The 20,809-nt window shown below is 39.1% G+C and overlaps 1 protein-coding gene across 10 annotated transcripts in view; it reads left to right on the top strand.

Annotated features, from left to right (window-relative positions):
- The window catches only part of DENND1A (DENN domain containing 1A), a 536,262-nt gene that overhangs the window by 173,952 nt on the left and 341,501 nt on the right, over positions 1-20,809 (top strand). For all 10 annotated transcript variants that reach the window (XM_060411818.1, XM_027966460.2, XM_027966462.2 and 7 more), the window contains one exon: positions 6,288-6,407. In XM_060411818.1, the coding sequence (XP_060267801.1) occupies positions 6,288-6,407 (120 nt within the window). The remainder of the gene's footprint in view (positions 1-6,287; positions 6,408-20,809) is intronic.

A 20,809-nucleotide genomic window follows, 5' to 3' on the forward strand; every position in this document is an offset into this window, starting at 1 on the left:
TGATTCTAGCTTGTGTTTCTTCCAGTCCAGCATTTCTCCTGATGTACTCTGCATGTAAGTTAAATAAGCAGGGTGACAATATACAGCCTTGACATGCTCCTTTTCCTATTTGGAACCAGTCTGTTGTTCCATGTCCAGTTCTAACTGTTGCTTCCTGACCTGCATACAGATTTCTCAAGAGGCAGGTTAGGTGGTCTGGTATTCCCGTCTTTTTCAGAATTTTCCACAGTTTATTGTGATCCACACAGTCAAAGGCTTTGGCATAGTCAATAAAGCAGAAATAGATGTTTTTCTGGAACTCTCTTGCCTTTTCCATGATCCAGCAGATGTTGGCAATTTGATCTCTGGTTCCTCTGCCTTTTCTAAAACCAGCTTGAACATCAGGGAGTTCACGGTTCACGTATTGCTGAAGCCTGGCTTGGAGAATTCTGAGCATTACTTTACTAGCATGTGAGATGAGTGCAATTGTGTGGTAGTTTGAGCATTCTTTTGCATTGCCTTTCTTTGGGATTGGAATGAAAACTGACCGTTTCCAGTCCTGTGGCCACTGCTGAGTTTTCCAAATTTGCTGAGATATTGAGTGCAGCACTTTCACAGCATCATCTTTCAGGATTTGAAACAGCTCAACTGGAATTCTATCACCTCCACTAGCCACTACCATCTTACTTGGGTTTCTTTTACCTTGGGTGTGGGGTATCTCTTCACGGCTGCTCCAGCAAAGCACAGCTGCTGCTCCCTAACTTGGACGAGGGGTATCTCCTTACTGCCACCGTTCCTGACCTTCAACGTGGGATAGCTCCTGTAGGCCCTCCTGTGCCTTCGCAGCCACCGCTCCTTGGGATGGTCCTCCCAGCTGCTGCCCTTGGCCTTGGGCTCGGGGTGGCTCCTCAGGGTCACGCCCCTGGCCTCGGGTGCGAGGTGGCTTCTCCCAGCCGCCCCTGACCTCGGAAGCGGGGTGTCTCCTCCCGGCCGCCCCTGACCTTGGACGCAGGATAGCTCCTCCTGACCCCCGCCCCGGCCTCGGACGCGGGGTGTCTCCTCCCGGCCGCCCCTGACCTTGGACACGGGGTAGCTCCTCTCGGCCGCCGCCCCTGACCTCGGACGTGGGGTAGCTCCTCCCAGCCACCCCTGACCTCGGACGTGGGGTAGCTCCTCCCGGCCGCCCCTGACCTCGGACGTGGGGTAGCTCCTGTCAGCTGCCGCCCCTGACCTCGGACGCAGGGTAGCTCCTCTCGACCGTTCCTGCGCCGTCTCAGCCTGCCACTCTAGGCCGCTGCCCCTGACCTCGGATGTGGGGTAGCTCCTCTCGGCCTCGCAGCCGCCTGCGCTTAGTGCACCGGCTCTCGCCCAAGCCTTTCCCCAGATTTCCTATTTAGTGTGTTCAGCTATGTACTCGACATTTCTATTTACAAGTTTCTTAGACTTAATATCACAAATAAAACTCTTGGAGCTCTTCCCAAGCATGTTAGTCTTTCCTACCATTAAATGGTAATATACTGCCTTTTTACTCTATCTCAGTTCATCTGCTGACTCTTAAGTTGGATCTATCCACCTGATGCATTTTCACTCTCTCTACAGGAGTTAAGACACCATCTAATCTCACCTGGACTAGCCTCCTGACTTCTCTTTTTCTGCTTCTACCTTCTTCCAAACTTTTCCATCTAAGAGTCAGATAAAAATTATAGAACTGTAGAGCAGACTGCTATTCACTTGATTAAAATCATTCAGTAGCTTTCCATTGCCCTTACAAATCAATCAAACAGTCAATCTTAATTCTTTACCATGATCTATGGAGTACTCTGCGTGATCTGGTGCTTGCTTTATCTAGCACCTTGCTAAATCACTTCTTCCTGCTCCTCTGTGCCTTAGATGTACTGAAGTCCTTTTTGTACTGTGAACATGCGGAGAGCTGTTTCTAACCAAAGAAACAGCTTCTCTGTGAACCTCTTTCTCTGCCTGAAACACTGAGTCCCCTGCTTCTGGAGTGAAGGGACTCCATCCCATCCTTTAGTTCGGTATTGTCCTCATTTTTGAGAAGCTACCTCTGACCATATTACCTTAGTAGGGCCTTTCCCTTTTCTTCCATTTTCCTCTTTGTTCTTTCTTTGGTTTCATATGACACTATCATGAGCTGTGTGCCTTGTGTTTGTTTATGCTTCTCCATCAAGACAGGAGGCTCCACAGCAGGATGGATGTTGTATGTTCAGTACTTGTTACAGTGCATAGTGTAGCTGCTTGGTTTGTAAGACACGTAGCTAAACTTAAAAGTGGTGTTGTTCAGTCACCAAGTCGTGACTGACTCTTGGCGAACCCCATGAACTGTGGCACACCAGGCTTCCCTGTCCTTCACTATCTCCTGGTGTTTGTTCAAACTCATGTTCATTGAGTCAGTGATGCCGTCTCACCATCTCACCTCAAACTTAAAAGTGAGGCTGATACAGGAAATCTGATTTCTGACTGGAAGATTGGAATCAAACTATCCATCCACATGGTTCATACCATTCATACATTGAACCTACAAATAATTTGAAGATTAGGCAAAATGCTACAGGAGGGGTCTTGAACAGCAGACAGGCGTTTAAGAGGCAGCATGAAATTTAAAGTCTGTGGTTGAGATGGTTATTGTTTTCTATTTTCTGTATTCACCTAGACATGGAAAGCACAGCTAAGGGTGATACTGGCCCTGGTCTCTTAGGCTTAATTCTGAAAGTACTCAAATTTGCTTTCTCTTGCTTAGTGGGAAGTATAGTTAGTATGTTTGATGAGACAACTATCTGAATTCCTCACATACCTGAGTTCCTTAAACTAAGTAGTAACTTCTTGGGAGAGTTTTCCTTGTATTTGATGCAGTGTGGCAGAATGGAAAGGATTTTCAACCAGAATTGTGCGTGGGTTTTTATTTTGGTCTTGATTATTTTGAAAAGAAAAAAAGCAAACCCAAACCACCATCACTACCACAGTAAAACATTCTGAGCCTCAACTTCCCTATCTATGAAACAAGAAAATTGGGTGAGTTGGTTTCTAAGGTTCCCACTGCCTTTAATCATTATGAAATCTGATTTTTATTTTAAAAAGTGTATGGGTTCTGATCCTGGAGGTAATCACAAAAACTGCAGTCTTTAAGGAAGCCAATCCTTTCCCCACAGTCATTTTTATGGAGAAATAGTGAACACTGTTACAGACTACCTCAGCAAGTAGAGAGGGAATGATAAATTCCTTGAAGATTAAGACTCCTTTGAGTTAATCTGAACTCAATTTGAATGTTAATTTGAACTGTCCAAGGAAAAAATATTTTAGGATTTAATGATCTGGGGCTCTTAATGACTTGTACTTCATCCTGCTGGGAATTTAAAAAGTGAGTCAACTGAGAATAGTAAGTGCCCCCCTTCTAAGTCGTGGCACTGCCCCGCCCTCCAAAGAATCTTTTTCTTAATGCAAGAATGAGTAACTTTCTTGGTCACCCAGAAGACTTCCCCTTGCTGAAAAGATGTGATAGAGAGGAAAGAAAGGCAGCCTTCCTATCTCCACTTACATTACAAAGCTGAGTCAAGAAGATTCTAAGCAAGTGAATGATTTCAAGATGAAATTTAGTTTGCATTGCAAGTAGCAACTTGTGTCTCTTCTATTAATTGTTCTTACTGTGGTCTAGCCTTTGTACCAAACACTCACTTATTTCCCAAATATGCTTTGAGTTGGATGATAGTTTCCAGGAGAAGAAACTGAGCTGCTTAGGAGGTTAAGTAACTTGCTAAATTAAGGCTCAGTTAGCAAGTGGTTGAGTTGGGATTTGAACCAAGCAAATGAGTAATGAACCTTTCTTTGAGCCTACAATGTAGCTGAAACAGTTTTCAGCCTTTTTAAAGGTAGTGAACAGATAATAGAGAAATTAAGGACACTCAGATCACATACCAAGTTGTGTTCCTTCTGTGTCCTTTTCCTAGAAATCCTGGGTATTTTCTTTTCATCTAGTTGTATCAGTACCCTTTCCTTCTAGGATTCTTCTTTTTAAAAATTCTAGAATTGAAATCAAATCTTAGTTAAAATAATGAACAGTCATCTTTTATGTGAATACATAATAGTACTTCATAAAAGCATGACCTTATTTGTAACTTAGAATCATCTTGACCTGTTGCTTTAAATAGTTTAATAATACAGGGTTTCCCCCTCCCCTGATGAGGCCCACTTTTTTTCCCCAATCACTTTAATTATGTGAGCTAGAATTCTGTTTCTCACACATCTTCAGTTCTCAACCTTGTTAAAATTAATCATATAATCCCCCTTTAAAACATAGTATTAAGTCACCATAGTAACACTGTATCCAAGCTTTATAGATAAAACATAACAGCCATAAGAAGGTAGCGTTTTGGTATCCCCTTGACAGCTCTATAACTTTTATAGGAATGTGTTCCTTCTTCTGGCTTATATAAGGTGGAGGGATAGCGTTACTCACTTACACCTGTTTTATTGCCATGTTGCTTTTAAATTCCTACCTTGTTTTTGTTCACCTTCCTAGTTAAAAAAGAGGTGGAACTCTCTTTGCTTTCTGAATTATTTTCTTGTAATCTCTAACCACTTTTTGAGGGCAGGAATTATTTCCTTAAATATGACCAGATGGGGTCCATTGACCTTTTGTCCTGGAATACTTTGATAGTCTTTTTAAATTAAAATACTTTAATTTTCTTATGTGGCTTGTATAAGGGAGTTTTAGAAAAGAATGCTATCCATATTTGAAGACTTAATTCATATGCTGTCAAAAACTCAATCAGTCTGCCTTTGAAAAAGGCCTGGTGAACCATGATTTTTCATTTCTACTGACAATTTATAGCAAATTATAGGTGAGAGCATTAATTTGAATATTTTATCAATTTGAATGTGTTTTGTAAAATATATATATATAAAATACAAGTTAATGAGTTCCTTTGAATAAGTCAGTGTCAAATTATAAAATAGTTTGTTTGCATAGATTTGTGTACTAGAATTTGTAATATTTAACTATTTAAAAATTTTGTTCATTTATTTTTGGCTGTGCTGGGTCTCTGTTGCATTGCGTGGGCTTTCTCTAGTTATGGCCAATGGGGGCTGTACTCTTCACTGTGGTGCGCAGGCTTCTTGTTGGGGTGGTTTTGCTTGTTGTGGAGCTCAGGCCTGGTAATTGTAGAGCATTGACTCAGTTGCTCCACGGCATGTGGAATCTTCCCAGATCAAGGATTGAACCTGTGTCCCCTGCGTTGGCAGGCAGATTCCTATCCACTGTGCCACCAGGGAAGTATAAGATTTGACTTTTTAAAGAGGAATCCAAAGGCTAACTGGTAAACTGATTTTAAAAAGTGGATTTTAAAACATTTTGTAACTTTAAAAGAGTTTCTAGATTAATCTGACTTGTAATATGCTTCTTAATTTTTTGAAATGTTTTCAGTTTTTTCTGTGGTCTGCTGATTTTTGTGTTGATGCAGGAAGTTTTAGTTTTCATCTTTAATGTTTTTCTGTAAAACCTTGTTTCCATTTCTCAGAAAATATCTTGCACTAAGACATTTGCTCTTTCTGTCCTGTAAAATATAAAATATAGTTCTCATAAATTTGGAAATTATGAAAAGTACAGGAATTTAGGAAAGTAATAGCTAACCTTGCCCTCTTTTGAATTCTAGCTCCTCCCCTTAGGGGCTCTGTGAGCTTGATTCAGCTATTTACTTATTAAGTTCTATAGTTTCCTTTTCTGTAAAATGGGAACATCCTTGAAGTTCTAGGGTTGTTGTGAGAGTAAATGAGATAGTATAATATCAGATATCTAACTTGGTGGCTGGCATTTAAATTCTGCTGTTGCAGTCCCTGTTATTTTCTGAACTAGAGGAATAATCAGGTGAGCATCATTACCAGCAAACTGGCAGGGAAGACTTTGGTGTCAGGTAGGCCTAGGTTTAAAATTCAGCTTTTTGCAATTTACCAGCTGACATCTTACGCAGTGGCACTCTAGGCTATTTCTCCATCTGTAAAAGGAGGTTAATAGGGTGCACCTTTCAAAACTGGATGCAGTGCTCAACAGGGACACCTGCCTGAGTGCAGTAAGTAGGGTTCGGTAGCTATGCTGAGGTGGTCACTGTTTGCTGTCTTTTTCTTTTTAAAAAAATATTCACTCAGTTTTTTCTCTTAAAGTGTGTAAATGTTAAGTTCATTTATAAAGAATTCCACTGAGAAAGGAAATGTTACAGGTTCAATGACTTGTTGTGATTAGATACTTTATCAGGAAACTTACTGCACATTCATTTTCCCCTTTGTTCTCTTTGCCGCAGCCTCACAGTTAGCCAAGTTGGCCAGAACTTCACATTCGTGCTCACTGACATTGACAGCAAACAGAGATTCGGGTTCTGCCGCTTATCTTCAGGAGCAAAGAGTTGCTTCTGTATCTTAAGGTAAGGAAAATGGCTTTTGCTATTCGCTAGTTCTGTGAAACAATGTCAGCTTTTGGGTTGGTCTTCTGTAATTAAATTTTCCAGCTGTTCTTTTTATTTTCCTATCTGCTTCCCATAAGTCACTGCACTTGGGGAGAAGAACTTTACAATGTTGTCCTTGCACTTTAAGTTCTACAGATAATTGTATTTATTTATTTGTATCACATCCCTTGGGTGGAAAAAAGGATCATTGCATCTGTGGAGTGTGCAGAAGCTGGAGAATCAGCATGGCTTCAGTTCCTCCTTCTGTTATCTGGAGCTGTCAGAAATTAGCCTGTTAGGCTTTCCCTTGGACATTTTGTGTATGTAAGATTATTAATAAAGTATGTGTCTGCAGTTCAGGACGTCTTGCAGACACTGATTGTGTCCTTCTCAAAGTAACACCCCTTCCCCTTTCGGGTCAATGAGTAAGTAACTGTTTCCCAACTTGGCTCCCTCTGTAGAGGTTTTGAAAAAAGTGCAGAATCCTGTGAGAAGGCTTCTTTAGGTCTTCCAAAACTCCCTTCACACACCAGAAGCACACTTACTTAATGCCCTGTTTCCTCCTGCCAGAGGGGGTAAGGCATATTCTGGGGATGGAGGATGTGTGGAAATCTGATTTCAGAGCTGCTGGCTCTGTGGGCTCCTGCTGGGCGCCTCCTGAGGGGGAGGTAAAGGCATCCCACACACTCTCCTCTGCATCTGCCTCGGTTAAGTAGGTGTCAGAGGGGCCTGCCTCCTGTCTCTGCTCATGTGCAGCAGCGCAGGGCAGGACAGCAGGGAGGCGCCCCTGACAAAACCCGGGTCTCCCGTCTTGGGCTTGAGCCTAGGAATAAGAGGCCAGACCCACTATGAATTCCAGAAGGAATAGTTCTCTGGTGTACTAGTCTCTGCATTTTCTTTTCCTCCTCACTAAGAGCAAATCCCCTTGCCCCCAGACACTCACACACCCTAACACCATGGGGATGGTGAAGGCTAACTTTCACTGTCTTAGCTCTATAACTGTCAGTCAGAAATGCTGCTTCTGTATTTCTCTACACAAATCTTATTATTGTTTTTAATGAGTGAAGTCCACTGGCTCCTTCATCAGGCATGATATCTCTAATTTGAGCACTAGAGGACAACTGCTGGAAAGACCTTAAGATGGAGGTACAAACCCGGCTGCTTTGCAAGACTCCTGTTCTCAAGCACACCTCTAGCCCAGGCCCAAGGACTACCTGCCCTGAGTATTAGACTCTGATATAAATTATTATTTACTTTTTTATTTAACAATTTTTTTCAAGAAAATTTTCTCTTACATTTTTGTCGATGTTGTATTTCAGTCTTGGTTAGGACACTGCTTATTTATGTAGTCATTCAGGGAGATGAGGGTTTAAACCAAGCTCTTGAAGTTTTGCAGAAAGGTTTTGTCCCATATTTGGGATGTGATGTTTCTTTCAAAGCTTGGGTGTATGTATTGAGGGAAGGGAGATTCTTGAATGCAACCACTCAGCACACTTCAGAGAGTGAAAAACTGTTTATTTAAAAATTGCGCATATCTGATTCTGATGTTTGCATCTACATGTAGGGCCATGTTTGTGACAAGCTAGTTGAACAGCCTTTTGCTGTTATCATTTAGAATGGAAAATAGCAGCAATTGGTGTGTTTTCTATCTGTTGTACTAGCTAGGAGCTATGGGGAAAAATTTGGTGGGTTAATTCATTCATTTGTTTGTCAGTCCTTAATTGAGTGCTTACTATTAGCTAGTCCTTGTCCTTGAAGAGTTCCCAAGATGAGCTGGGGAGATGGATGATCTTGCTACGATATGCTATATATAACACATAGAATGATCCCGTGGAACAGTGTCTTCTTACTGTTGCTAATCTAGCGCCTCAGAGCATAGTGGCTGTAGTTCAAAATAGTCTTCTATAGATTCTGGGACATGCATTTCATGGGTATTCAACATGAGGCCAGAAGGCTCTGTTTATTTTATTCAGCTTTTGCTTGTGTACAGGGCACACAAAATGGCACTTTCCCTGTGCTTGATTTGGAAACATTGCTGGGTTGAGACTAGCATGTGAGTGGAAGAACTTCCTGTTAACCCTGGATAACTGGTTGGTGACATGTCCAGTGGAGAGGTCTTCCAAGAGAACATTGGTGGGACTTGGGTCTGGGTTACATTATTATTTAGCATCATCTTCTTTTGCTGTTTGGTCTTCTTGCTTTGCTTCAGATGCTTTTCCTTTAGTTAATGTGTGTTTTAAAGTCCAGTCATGTTCTCAGTATGCCCAGTACTCTTAAGTCTGCTCAGCTGCCACCTTTACTTTTGCTTTTCCATTGCTTCCCATGAGGGATGTAGTTCCTAGTGATGGCATTTGTGCAGACATAGCCCCCACTGTTTTAGGGTTTCGCTTCTTAGGATCACTTTTTCTCTCTTTCAAGCTCATTTGCTTCCTGGACCACATGAATGACCAGACCTTTCTGTCTTCATACATTTTTACCCATCCTTCCAGGCTCAGCTTGAGCATTTCTCAGAATCAACTTTTCCAGGCAGAGGTAATCATCCCATCTTCTGGATGCACCCAGCATGCTTTGCACTCTTAAGCTATATACTCATAAGCCCTGATCTTCTTTTGTCTTTCTCCTAGTGAACAGTTAACTCTTTACTGGTGAAGGTTGTGTCTTAAGCAGCATCTGCATCCCCATCACTTAGTGTAGTGCTTGACAGAGGTGTGCTTGACTTTCAGAGACAGGGAGATCCATTCCATTCGGTTGGAAAAGCAGAGTACTGAGGGCTCAAGTGGGAGGACAGGCCTCATTGGATACTAATTCAAAGAGAAAATACGAAGTCCAGTTGTTGGCAGAAACATGGTTCATATTACCAGACAATTCATATTACTCATAAGAGGTGCACCTTTGATTCTTACACTTTGGATTCAGTGACACAGTGGACAGGCATTGTGTCCATAAAGGATTGGGTCGTTAGTATTTTATAAAATTTAGACATAATTTTACAATGAAAGGTTCTTAGACATCCTTTACTCAATATAACTTACTAGATTCATTGTTAGGGACATTGTCTGTTCTTCCCCACTAGAATGTAAGCTTCATGAAGCCTGGGAATTCTTAACCTGTTTTGTTCACAGATACACCCAAAGCGTATTGAAGAATGTCTCTGTACATAGTAGACAGTTAGTAATACTTGTTTTATGAAGGATTGAATCCCTGAGTTTATTTAAAAAAATTCTTTTTCAAAGTTTTTTTGAACTCTTGTTACCAGCTAACCTTGACAGAGATGTAGTTATACTACAGTAAAAACTCTTATTAACAAAAGTACCATGGTATATAAAGTCAGATGCATTATTTCCTTCCACAATTGACTGGCTCTTTATATTAAAGCATTTTACTTTTCTTTGAGAGTCACCATTATATTATTTAGCTAGTTGCTAGATGTATATGTGTGTGTGTGTGTGTGTGTGTGTGTGTGTGTGTGTGTGTGTGTGTTCAGTTGCTTCAGTCGTGTCTGACTCTTTGCAACCCTATGGACTGTAGCCTGCCAGGCTCCTCTGTCGATGGGATTTTTTAGGCAAGAATACAGGAGTGGATTGCCATGTCCTCCTCCAGGGAATCTTTCCAACCCAAGGATCGAACGCATGTCTCTTATGTCTCCTGCATTGGCAGGTGGGTTCTTACCACTAGTGCCACCTGGGAAGCCCCAGGTTAAAAGCACCAGCTAGGAGAACATGAGTTATGAGTAAGTTAGTTGTTCTTCTTTATAAGCCCAAGAATCCAAGAAAGTATTTTAGCATTCTCAGATAGCACCAACTGAGTCTAATATATAGTAAATATTTACCTCTGAAATCTTAATATTGTAAGACAAAGACAAAGTGACCTAGATCACTTTTTTGGTGGCCTCTTTTGCCCAAAAAACACATGACCCAACAAGGCTGAAACTGTAATGAAATGTGCTATTTATAAGCAGCTTCTGGTTTTGGATGATCAGAAGAAATGGAAGAGTTCAAAGTCATAACTGTATTGCTTAGAGTGGGGAGCAGTAGATTATGGAAGATAAGCCATACAGTATTAACTTATTCTTTATAAAGGCACTTTAAAAGTATTTGTGTTCTACAATTTTCTACTTAATATGTAAGGATCTTATTTCAGCTCTTGAGAAAATTTGAGTAACAATCTTTATACCCAAATAGTTGTTCAAAACCTCTTATCCATTTTGGTAAGAAATAACTTGTTTCATCAATATGGCATCTAAAATTTTTTTAGCCTAACATTTAAAGTTTTTATTCAATTAGTAAGTATCTTAGTATCTTGCATATTTCAGGAATGAGCAATGCATAACATGTGGTCTTTGGCCTTTATTTACTGCAAGGTCCCTTAAAATAGACACACAAATCTAGCCTTAGCTCCCCATATGAGAACCTTTGAGTTTTCCTATTCACCCAAGAGTTTGGTAAGCTGCATTTTCTGAACTTGGTATTTCAAACTGTAAACAATATATACTTTTTGCCCTTTACCAAATATGAAATTGAATTTGTTTCTAGGTGCACTGTTCCAGGCCACCTCTGATTTTGATACCCGTCTCCCGTTTCACTTCTACTACCCTTACTGTCTTGGGGGCCACTTCATCTTTGGGAAGGGACTATGTAAATAAGCAATTAAAATATATTGTGATAGATGCTTTTTTAAAAAATATGTATCCATAAGGTTCTTTGGGGTCACAGATTAGGCAGAGCTCTTGTTTGACTTGGAGAATCAGAGAAAGTGTTGCTGATGGGTTCCAGTTAAATTGGACCTTAGAGAATCAGTGGAGGCTTGCCTGGAGGAGAATGGGAGAAAAGCTCTCTGGGCCATGAGAACTGGTGCACAAAGGTCCGGACAACTGAAGGTAAAGCGTGGTGAAAGAATGATGAGAATTCCAAGGAGAGATTGGCAGCAAGAGATGATGCCATAAAGGCTTGGGACAAGACTGTGGAAGTCTTTGTGGGCCATGCTCAAGATTTTGAATTTATCCCATAGAAAACGGTGTGTCACCTGATTGTCTGGGGTAGGTGTTAGAAATACTGATGTTTGTACATGAAATTGCTATGTACACAAGCTTGGAGTTTTCTGGTTATTGTTAGAGGGATGCTGCACATCACTTTGGGAATAGCGTCTGATTTAGATTGGAATTTTCGAGACTCAACTTTAGTTTTTTTTTTTTTAATAACTAAATAGAATGTGTTCCTTGGCTCTTATTGGGAAGTTATTGTCCTTCCTTCCATGCAGATTGGCGTGTGGGCTTATGTTTAAACTTTGTGTTAAGTGAGGACCATCTTCCTTCTGGAACATTTTCTGACTTAATGACAGAACAACTATTGCACCCTTTTTTCATCTGTATTGTAGTCATATCTACTATAAACAGAAAAGCTCGGCTTTCACAGAAAAAAAGAAGCTAGAAGTAATAGAGTCTGGTTTTGAGAACTTTGGCTTCTCTAACTGCTCCAGTGTTTTTTAAACAACACATACAGTTTAGGAGAAAAATCAAAGGACTCTTTCCTTAGGCAGGTGGAATGGCAGAAACTCTTTTGGATTGTGTTTTAGCTGCTTCAGTTTAAAATAAGTGTATGGGGGGTGGGGAAGGGAGTTGAGAAGGAAGGTTGTGGGGACAGCTCCCAGAGTTTTACCTTGAAAGCAGGTGCTGCTGAAATATTCCAGAAACAGATGGAGTCTCCTATTCTTGTTTTAAGCTATTTATGGTTGTCTCGCCTGAGGGTACCCTGCTGTACAAAAATGTACAGCCTGATGTTTGAGGGCAGTTTGGGCATCAAAGCTGGGTCCCCTCTGGGAGACATCAGCCTTTCTTCCCAATGCCTTAAATGCCATTTGGGAAACCTGGGTCTTTCATACTATTTAACAGAAGATTTTCCTCTGCTTTTCGAATGTTTCCATCTCTCTGGGGCTGTTTGATTTCTTTTTAATTCCTTCCCTTAAAAGTATGATGGGTACAATGTTGTTTTCTGGATGGTCAGCTGGGAGAAGGCCTGATTGCTGTGGCAGATTATAATTCCACTCATTGTGGATCCTGGCACATGGCTTCTGTCAGAAACTGAACCCATGGGATGGGGCCTGTGAAGGCTCTGGTTTACTAGGCCCAGGGCCTTTTCTGAGAGTATTTTGAAAGGCTTGCATGGGAGGTGTGCTCATCAGAACATCACTTTGTGGGAGGCTGTAACTTTTTTTTTTTCTTAATTAAAAAAAATGAAGTGGTTGGGGTATGTTGCATGTTTTATTGCCACACAGATGCCTTCATGCTTAGAAATATATAATCCTCTAGGGAGTCACAATTCGACAATGGTAACAAGCTGTACAGTTTTAACAAAATCACCTTTAAAGAGGAGAAAGGGGAATAAATAAAACTGCTCTTGCTCTCCTAGTAGCCTACTATTTGAGGGCTGAGAAGCTGGACAGTTGGAAAGACAGATGTGTCTTCTGCACCGGCAGCCACTGGAGGAAGAAGCTTTTTTCACCCCTCCTGGTCTTTTACAAAGGAAACCAGCCTGGCTCAGGATTGTGGGTATTTGAAAAATCCAAGACTAGCTAAAAGAAAGTTTTCATTTTGAGATTGAATGAGTTGGGCATTGCAAGAGACATGATATGATCTCACTCTATGTTTCGAAGGCAGAATGGTACCTTTTCTTAATTCTCTTAATGCATGTTTCTCTTCATATATACTTAGATTAAAGAACTATGATGGGTTGTTCACCTTTGCAGAATAATTTCAGAGGTGAATTTAAAGACCTCTTAAGAAAAATGTACTACAGCCCATCCTCGTTTTATATATGATGAAAATGAGACCTGCAGAAGAGAGGTTTTTCGTCCCAAGTTCTTTAGCTGGATGATAGCAGTTTTCTGACCCCACAATCCAGAGTCCTGTCCAAGATATGACAATGATTTTTCCACCTGGGAGAATAAGCACAAGACCACCTGGGACTAAGGTTTTTCAAGACTCAGTTGCCTCAAGCATCAAAAAGTCATATTTCCTTAGGGCCAGTGTCGTTGCATTCTGTGTGAACAATCCAGCCATATGATTATTGAGTAAAGAAAACGATACAGTTTTCTTTAAATCTGATGTAAGGTATGTTTGAATGGAAAACCAGTAAAACTGAGCCTGCCTTCTGAGAGAAAAAGAATCTTAAGAATTCCATATGAGGACCCTTTTTGGAAGATAGGAAAAGCATTCTATAGAAGAGGCCACTGGTGCTTTTTGATTGAGTTTGAGTGTCAGCAATTTTTATTGGACCTCCCTGCAAGCAAACCACTTTCCTACAATAGCAACAATAAGCAGAATGTATTTATTTAAGCTTTATCTTTGCTTTTCACTGGGCAGGAGGTAGAAAAGAAAATAACTCAGTATGCTTCACACCTAAAATTGCCCTTTGGATCTAAGCTACACTCTTATTTTAAGAGCAAGATAGATTTGTGAATACAAAGAAGAGTCTGAATTTAGGTTTTCTGGCCCTTCCAGTGATCAGTTTTAGAAGCAGTAGGAAGTCTAACATTTGTCCGTCATGGAAGAGCCCTGGAAGATTGAGATAGTGTACCTCTTTACATCATTTCAAGGAGAAAAATCATTATACCATCTGCACTTTGAAGAGCCCACAATTCTTACAGTCAGTTATGAGTCACTTATTTTTAAGATGTAAAATTTTTTGAGGTTGTGAGGATATACTTCCTCACTAGAGGAATTTAAAAAACTTCAGAAAAGTAAGAAAAGCAGTCTGTCATCTTATGATTCCCATAATGACTAGATGTGTTTCTTTGCTTGAACTGGGATCATACTGTAGGTATAGTTTTCTATCTAGCGTTTTCATTTATCATACTGTAACTAAGTGTCTTTACATATCATTAAATATTCTTTCCTGAGAATCTTTCTGACTGTGTAATTTGTGTGAAATTGATTTACAAGACAAGAAGCTCTTAGTTATCAAAATAATTTTTTTTCCTGCTAAGACTTATGTTCTTTTAAAAATGCATTTGTTCTAGTGAATTTGTCATTCAGCTAATTACTTTTTTTAAAAAACTCAACTACTTTTTATCTTAACATGTGAGCTATTACCCATTTCTTGACAATGAAGAATAGTTACTAACTTCTGAAAACAATGAACCTAAAAGTATAGAAACAGTATCAAAAGTCTTAGTTAAATCAAGTGACAAATAATGTATTTAGTTTACTTTTCCTTTCTGTGTTTCACTTTGACATTTATATCTTCAAAGTGATCATTTTTATTAGTGTAAGTTTTGTGATAAATTGCAAAAATAATGTAGCATAAAGGGACTGCTTTTAAAGTTGCACAGCAATTGATTTTGAATATATTATATTCTGACTGGAAAGAAAGTATGCATACCTTAAAACTTCATGTAGAAACTTAGGGACTTTTTAAACATTGTAGATAAAATTAAATTCTGTACTATAGTATGCAGTAGAAATTGAGTAGGTTTTTATTTCCCTTTCATGGCAAGTGAAACTACCAGTAACTTCAGCAAAGCTAAGGGCAGTTGTCTCCAACTCAATTCAGAAGTGTTAGAGTCCCTCTATGGAGATTTTAAATCCCTTATCTAAAATACGAAGCAATATGTATTACAAAATTAATTCTGAGAATCATCCTTTATGGTTTCTAATCTAGTATATTTCAAATGTCTTTAAAGTAAAGTAGGTAGAGCTTTGTATTTGGGGTTAATTGTCCCATTGTTCATTTATTCAGTCTGGTGTTTTAACTAGCTCTTTATGTGTATTAATGAGCCCAAAATGCAGCAAAAAAAAAAAAATGCTGGGCTCTAAAGAAAAACTTGACATCTTAGAATTTACTTAAACGTGTGGTGGAAAAAGAAGTTGGGTGAAATTCAGTGTCCTGTAGTTTTTTGCTTGAATTCTTAATGATTGCTGCTGCTGCTGCTGCTGCTAAGTCGCTTCAGTCGTGTCCAACTCTGTGTGACCCCATAGATGGCAGCCCACCAGGCTCCCCTGTCCCTGAGATTCTCCAGGCAAGAACACTGGAGTGGTTTGCCATTTCCTTCTCCAATGCATGAAAGTGAAAAGTGAAAGTGAAGTCGTTTAGTCATGTCCGACTCCTAGCTGGTTTCCTTAAAAAAAAAAAATTTTTTTTCAAGTTTTAAAATCCTACTCCCACAAGAAAACAAGAAGTCTTTGGGGGGATAAAAAACAAAAAACCCAAAAAGCCACAAAAGCAACTCCAAGCCAAAAGCAGGGTATGTTTGCTGGTGTCCAGTCTTCTGCTGAGCTAGGCATTTGCTGTCATCCGCTTTAAAAAAGAATACATACTTGGTAATTTTGGTTATCATTTTAAAGAAATTTTTAATTTGTACTTTTTCTTTATTAGTATATGAAAATATACTAAGTGTTGATTATCCTCATTAAGTAAAGATAGCCTTTGTGCCCTAACCACTGGAAGCAATACTTGTTTTTACCTTAAAAAAAAATTTTTTTTTTAATTCCCCAGAGATTATCATCCCTGGTCTTTTTATCTGAAGAGATAGTTTACGTTTCATGTAGTGGGACTCCCTGAATTTGTCTTTCCTCAAATTTAATACTTATGATTGAATGAACATTGGTAATTGGTACTATATTTGATTTTTTAATCTTCTTGAAAATTGGATTAATAATATAAAATATTTTCATTTACCCAGCATTCATCTTGGTCAGTTATTTCAGTGGTGAATTGAGGATAATACTAATTGAGAATTTCATTGTGATGACTAATAGAACACACAAAGAACTTAAGTACTGTTTTATCTACTATGTAAATGTTTAACTACAACCCTGTGCTTTTCTTTTGTACTATAATCTGCAAAAGGAAAATGCATTGATTTTAGCTATATGTACACATATAAGTATATATATGTGTCTGTACATATATTTATACATTATATATACTCACATAAGTACATACAAAAATTATATAGAAAATACTCATGTAATTACCCAGTTAAGAAATTTCCAACACCTCAGAATAATTTTTTCACCTGTGTGGTGGTGGTTTAGTTGCTAAGTTGTGTCTGAGTCTTGTAACCCTATGGATTATAGCCTGCCAGGCTCCTCTGTCCATGGGATTCTCCAGGCAAGAATAACTGGAGTGGGTTGTAATTTCCTTCTCCAGGCAATCTTCCTGCCCCAGGAATCAAACCCAGGTCTCCTGGATTGCAGGCAGATTCTTTACCAGCTGAGCTACAAGGGAAGCCCTTCATCTGTGGATGTATCCCTAAATAATATGGTATGGTTTTGTCTGATTGGGAACCTGTATAAATTAAATTATACAGTATGAAATTATTTTAAGTCTTCTTTTGCTCAGTTTTTGAGATTCGTCCATGCTGTTTCTTCTCTTTACTATATCAGTATTACATGTTGTATGACCATATTATAATTTGTTTATGCATTCAACTATAGGTGGCCATTTGGGCTGTTTCCAGTTTGTGGCTTTTATGAACGTTCTTGAACTGATACCCTAGTACACAAAGACACTCGGTTTTGTGGTATATGAGCCTAGGAGTTGAATAGCTGTGTGTTGGGTACATACCTCTTCAACTTTATTGTATAATGCCAAATTGTTTTCTAAAATGGCTATGCCATTTTACTGTTCTGCCAACTGTGTGTGAGCCTCCTTCTAGTTCCAGACTGCTGCCACTTACTGCTTTTTAAAAGAAGACATGCAACTTGCTATTCTCCTTTCTCAAAGCCTGTGAGATCTGGGTCTTGTCATTCTTTACTTCCCTAAAGATTAATTTGGCCTCATTGTCTGCAGAGGCATTGCTAGAGAAAGAGGCATTGCTGGGGTTGTAAGAAGCAAGTTGATCATCCCTGAGGTGAAATGAGCTATGAGATGGCATGGCATAAAGAGCATGATCTGGAGTTAGTGCAGAATTTGAATCCTTGTCCTGCTGATGCAGAAATGTGCTTTTAGGTGCTCCATTTATCTTTCTGAGCCTTAATTTCCTCATATCTACTTTTTTGTTGGGGGAGGGCAGATGGTGGTGTTGAAGACTAGAGATAGTATAGGCAAGAAATCTTGGTAAGGTTTCTCTGGTAGCTTACAACATTATGTGGCTCAGGAATTTCTAAAAGAAGGATAGACCAGTTGTAACATATACATGTCATTGTCATACATGGGATTTGTGTGGGCATGTACATAACCAAGTCTGTGTGAGTCTGCTCACATCAACTTGAAGATGATACTGAGTGGCTATGAGGTGGGCACTTATACACTGTAGGTCCAGGTGGAAAATGATCCAACATGCCTGGAAAATAATTGGTGATATGTAGTCACAATCTTTATATGAATTGTTCCCATTTTTGAAAATCTTCTGAGGAAAACTCAAATATATGTACAGATATATGTATGAGGATATACGTATTATTATAGTATATAGAGTGAGAAATTAGGAACAATTAATGGAGGGAGTTAGCTAAATAAATACCATTAAAATTATGCTTTTGGTGATTATTTAATGACAGGAAAACATCTAAGATATACCAAAAAAAGTAAAAGACAAATTTTCATATATGATATCTCTATTTTGTAAGAAAATCAGAGAAAAAAGCCTGGGTGATTGCATACTTTTAAGCATTAACTTTGAGACTAGTTAGGTAATGGGATCACGTGTGTTTTAAATTTTCTTCTTTGTATGTTTTTAATGAAGTAGTTCTTGCAATTTTATCCTGTCAAGTTCAATTCAAATATTCATTGCACCACAGTTTATGTGTTTTTTAATTTGGAAAAATTATAACTACCTTCATATAAAACATGACTCCAAATATAGAATGCTGCAAGTGGTAGTACTTTAACTGCCAAAATGACCACTGATGCTCTAGTATGTTTTTCTCCTCCTAAGTTTCCAGAATAGACTTGGGCTCTAGAATCAGACTCGTCTTCACACTTCAGTTCGACTATGTACTAGCCATAGGAATGGAAGCAAGTCACTTCACATTTCTGAGCCTCAGTTTCCTTATCCGTAAAACAGAAAATACTTCCCGTGGTAGCCATGAGGATTAAATATTTTTGGTGCTCAATTCAAAGTAATTATTCCCATGTTGTCTTGCAAAATTTAAAAATATTATTAGTTATATAATGTACCACAGAGGTTAAAAACAGCTTTTCAAGGGGAAAATGGGGGTTGTATTGAGTTTTCAGATTGATTTCAAGAAGCATCTTGATTTTAGAAACAATGAAAGTAAGAGTTCATCTTAACTGAGAAATGATTACATTAATTTCACAGTGGGATATTTAACATCTATTCTATAGATTACCACTGTTTTACACTCTTCTTATTGATCTTTTAATTTTCTCAGAAATTTCTATCCTATTTGTGTGAAAAGACTAGGAACCTATTCCCAATTCGTGCCTCAAACCTGCTTTTTATGGCCTCAGGATCTCTGTCATAACCCGTTTTATGCTTTCACAAACTGAGCCCCTGGGGAGCTGTCTGCACTTTTCAGTGTGATCCAGCTGAATTCCTCCCCTTCCCCACTCGAGCCCTTTGATTTGCCAGGTTTTTGTTCATCTACCCTAAGGATGGACTGAGATTGCTGAGCATGGCCTCTCTTGTGGTGCAAAGTGAGAATTGTTTTTAATTGAGCAGAAACATGTGGAAGGATCAGGAATATCTCAAGGGATTACAGAAAAATTCCAAATTTGTACTACTTACAGCTTGTGTTTAGAGCAGGGTCTGCTGGGAATAAATGTTAGTTAGTGTGGCCTGTGACCTTAAAAACTGTTGACATGGACTTCAGCCAGAAACTAGCCACAGACCTCCTTTGTTAAACTCATTCATAGCTCCTTGAAAACTCTAGTCAGTGAAAGTTGCCAGCTCCAATCTAAGCAGAGTCCCCCCCCCCTTTTTTTTTTTCCCATGCTTTGGAAACAGAGGACGCCCCTTAACCAGCAAGGCTTCTTTAATAGGACTACATGGCCTTAAACGCAATTGGAATTGACAACTTCCTGGCTTGGGTTTGCCAACTGGCAGGGCTGTGAAGCCAAGGGGACAAACAGCATTGGGGCGCTGTGCACTTGTGTTTGTGTATGTGTGGAGGAAACTGAACTCCAGAGCACTGCGATACCCCTTCACTCCAAAAGCAACACTCTGGCCTGAATTGAACACGTCTTCCTAGTGTTCTGGCTGGGATAGACAACTCAGAATTCTCTCTCAACATAAGGAAAAGAGAAAATGACTGCCCTTTTTTTCTGATGGTGATGATTCTGGCCTTTCCCTTCTCTCCTCAAAACCCTTGATTTAATCTTTTCATTGGTGTTGCATTGCCCAAATGTAGAACAACACATTTTTGGATGGTACTCAGCATCCACTCTGGGGCTTTACTTAACAAATTTCAGTTTTTACCAAGCTAAAGGGGTAGCCAGGATATGCCTTCATTTTGCTGGTTGAGGAAATGAGGCATGAGAATGTTAAGCAGTTTCTTGTGCCTTGTTCTCTATCAAAAAAAATTATAAGAAAGGGCCTTAGATGTCCCTGCAAACCAGCATAGTAACTGAAACTAGAAACTAGTATTTTTCTCTAGTTCTTATCTTTAAAGACTACATTATCTGAATTTAAAGACATGGAGGCAAATGGAATGTTTTGAAAAAATGAATAAATTAATTAGACTAAAAAGCTGCTGCTTATTCTGCTTACAAAGTTGCTTTATTTTAATACTACACCATGTTGATGGTGGTTAGGAAAGCTATCTTGGTTATCATTTATCATCCTGAAATATGCAATCATATCAGTCCATATCTCTCTCTACTTGATTACTTATTAAATTTTGGTTGTTGGAATGTAATATTTATCTCCAGTTATTATTTTTAACATAAATACTCCAGCAAACTTACCACTTCTAAAAGCTGCTGAGGTTTGGTGTGATTTTAATCAATCCCATGTAAGGAGAAAAAGGATTCTTGGCCTAAGAATCAATGGCACATAGGCTAGAAATATGGAAACTCTAAGAGAAATTATTTAATTTCCTAGAGACTTCGTAAGAATTCAGATGTGCTTGAGAAGAGTACCTGATCTATCATAGGTGTACCCTAAGTTCTTGTTGAATGAATAAAATTGGTAAAAAACGAACAAGCACCTTATTTCCCAGCCCCAGTGTTGCTTGTTCACATACACATAAATAATATCCCTTCCTCAATACCTTTACCTTTAGATCATTTATTACTTCCACAGAAGGTAGATGATGTCCTAATGTTTTAATTACCTAAAATTCTAATGCAAAGCTTTTAGATTTAGAAGTGAAGTGAAGTCGCTCAGTTGTGTCCAACTCTTTGCGACCCCATAAACTGTAGCATACCAGGCTTCTCTGTCCATGGGATTTTCCAGGCAACAGTACTGGAGTGGATTGCCAT

Source organism: Ovis aries, chromosome 3, assembly GCF_016772045.2.
Source record: "Ovis aries strain OAR_USU_Benz2616 breed Rambouillet chromosome 3, ARS-UI_Ramb_v3.0, whole genome shotgun sequence".
In the NCBI taxonomy this organism is placed as follows: Eukaryota; Metazoa; Chordata; class Mammalia; order Artiodactyla; family Bovidae; genus Ovis; species Ovis aries.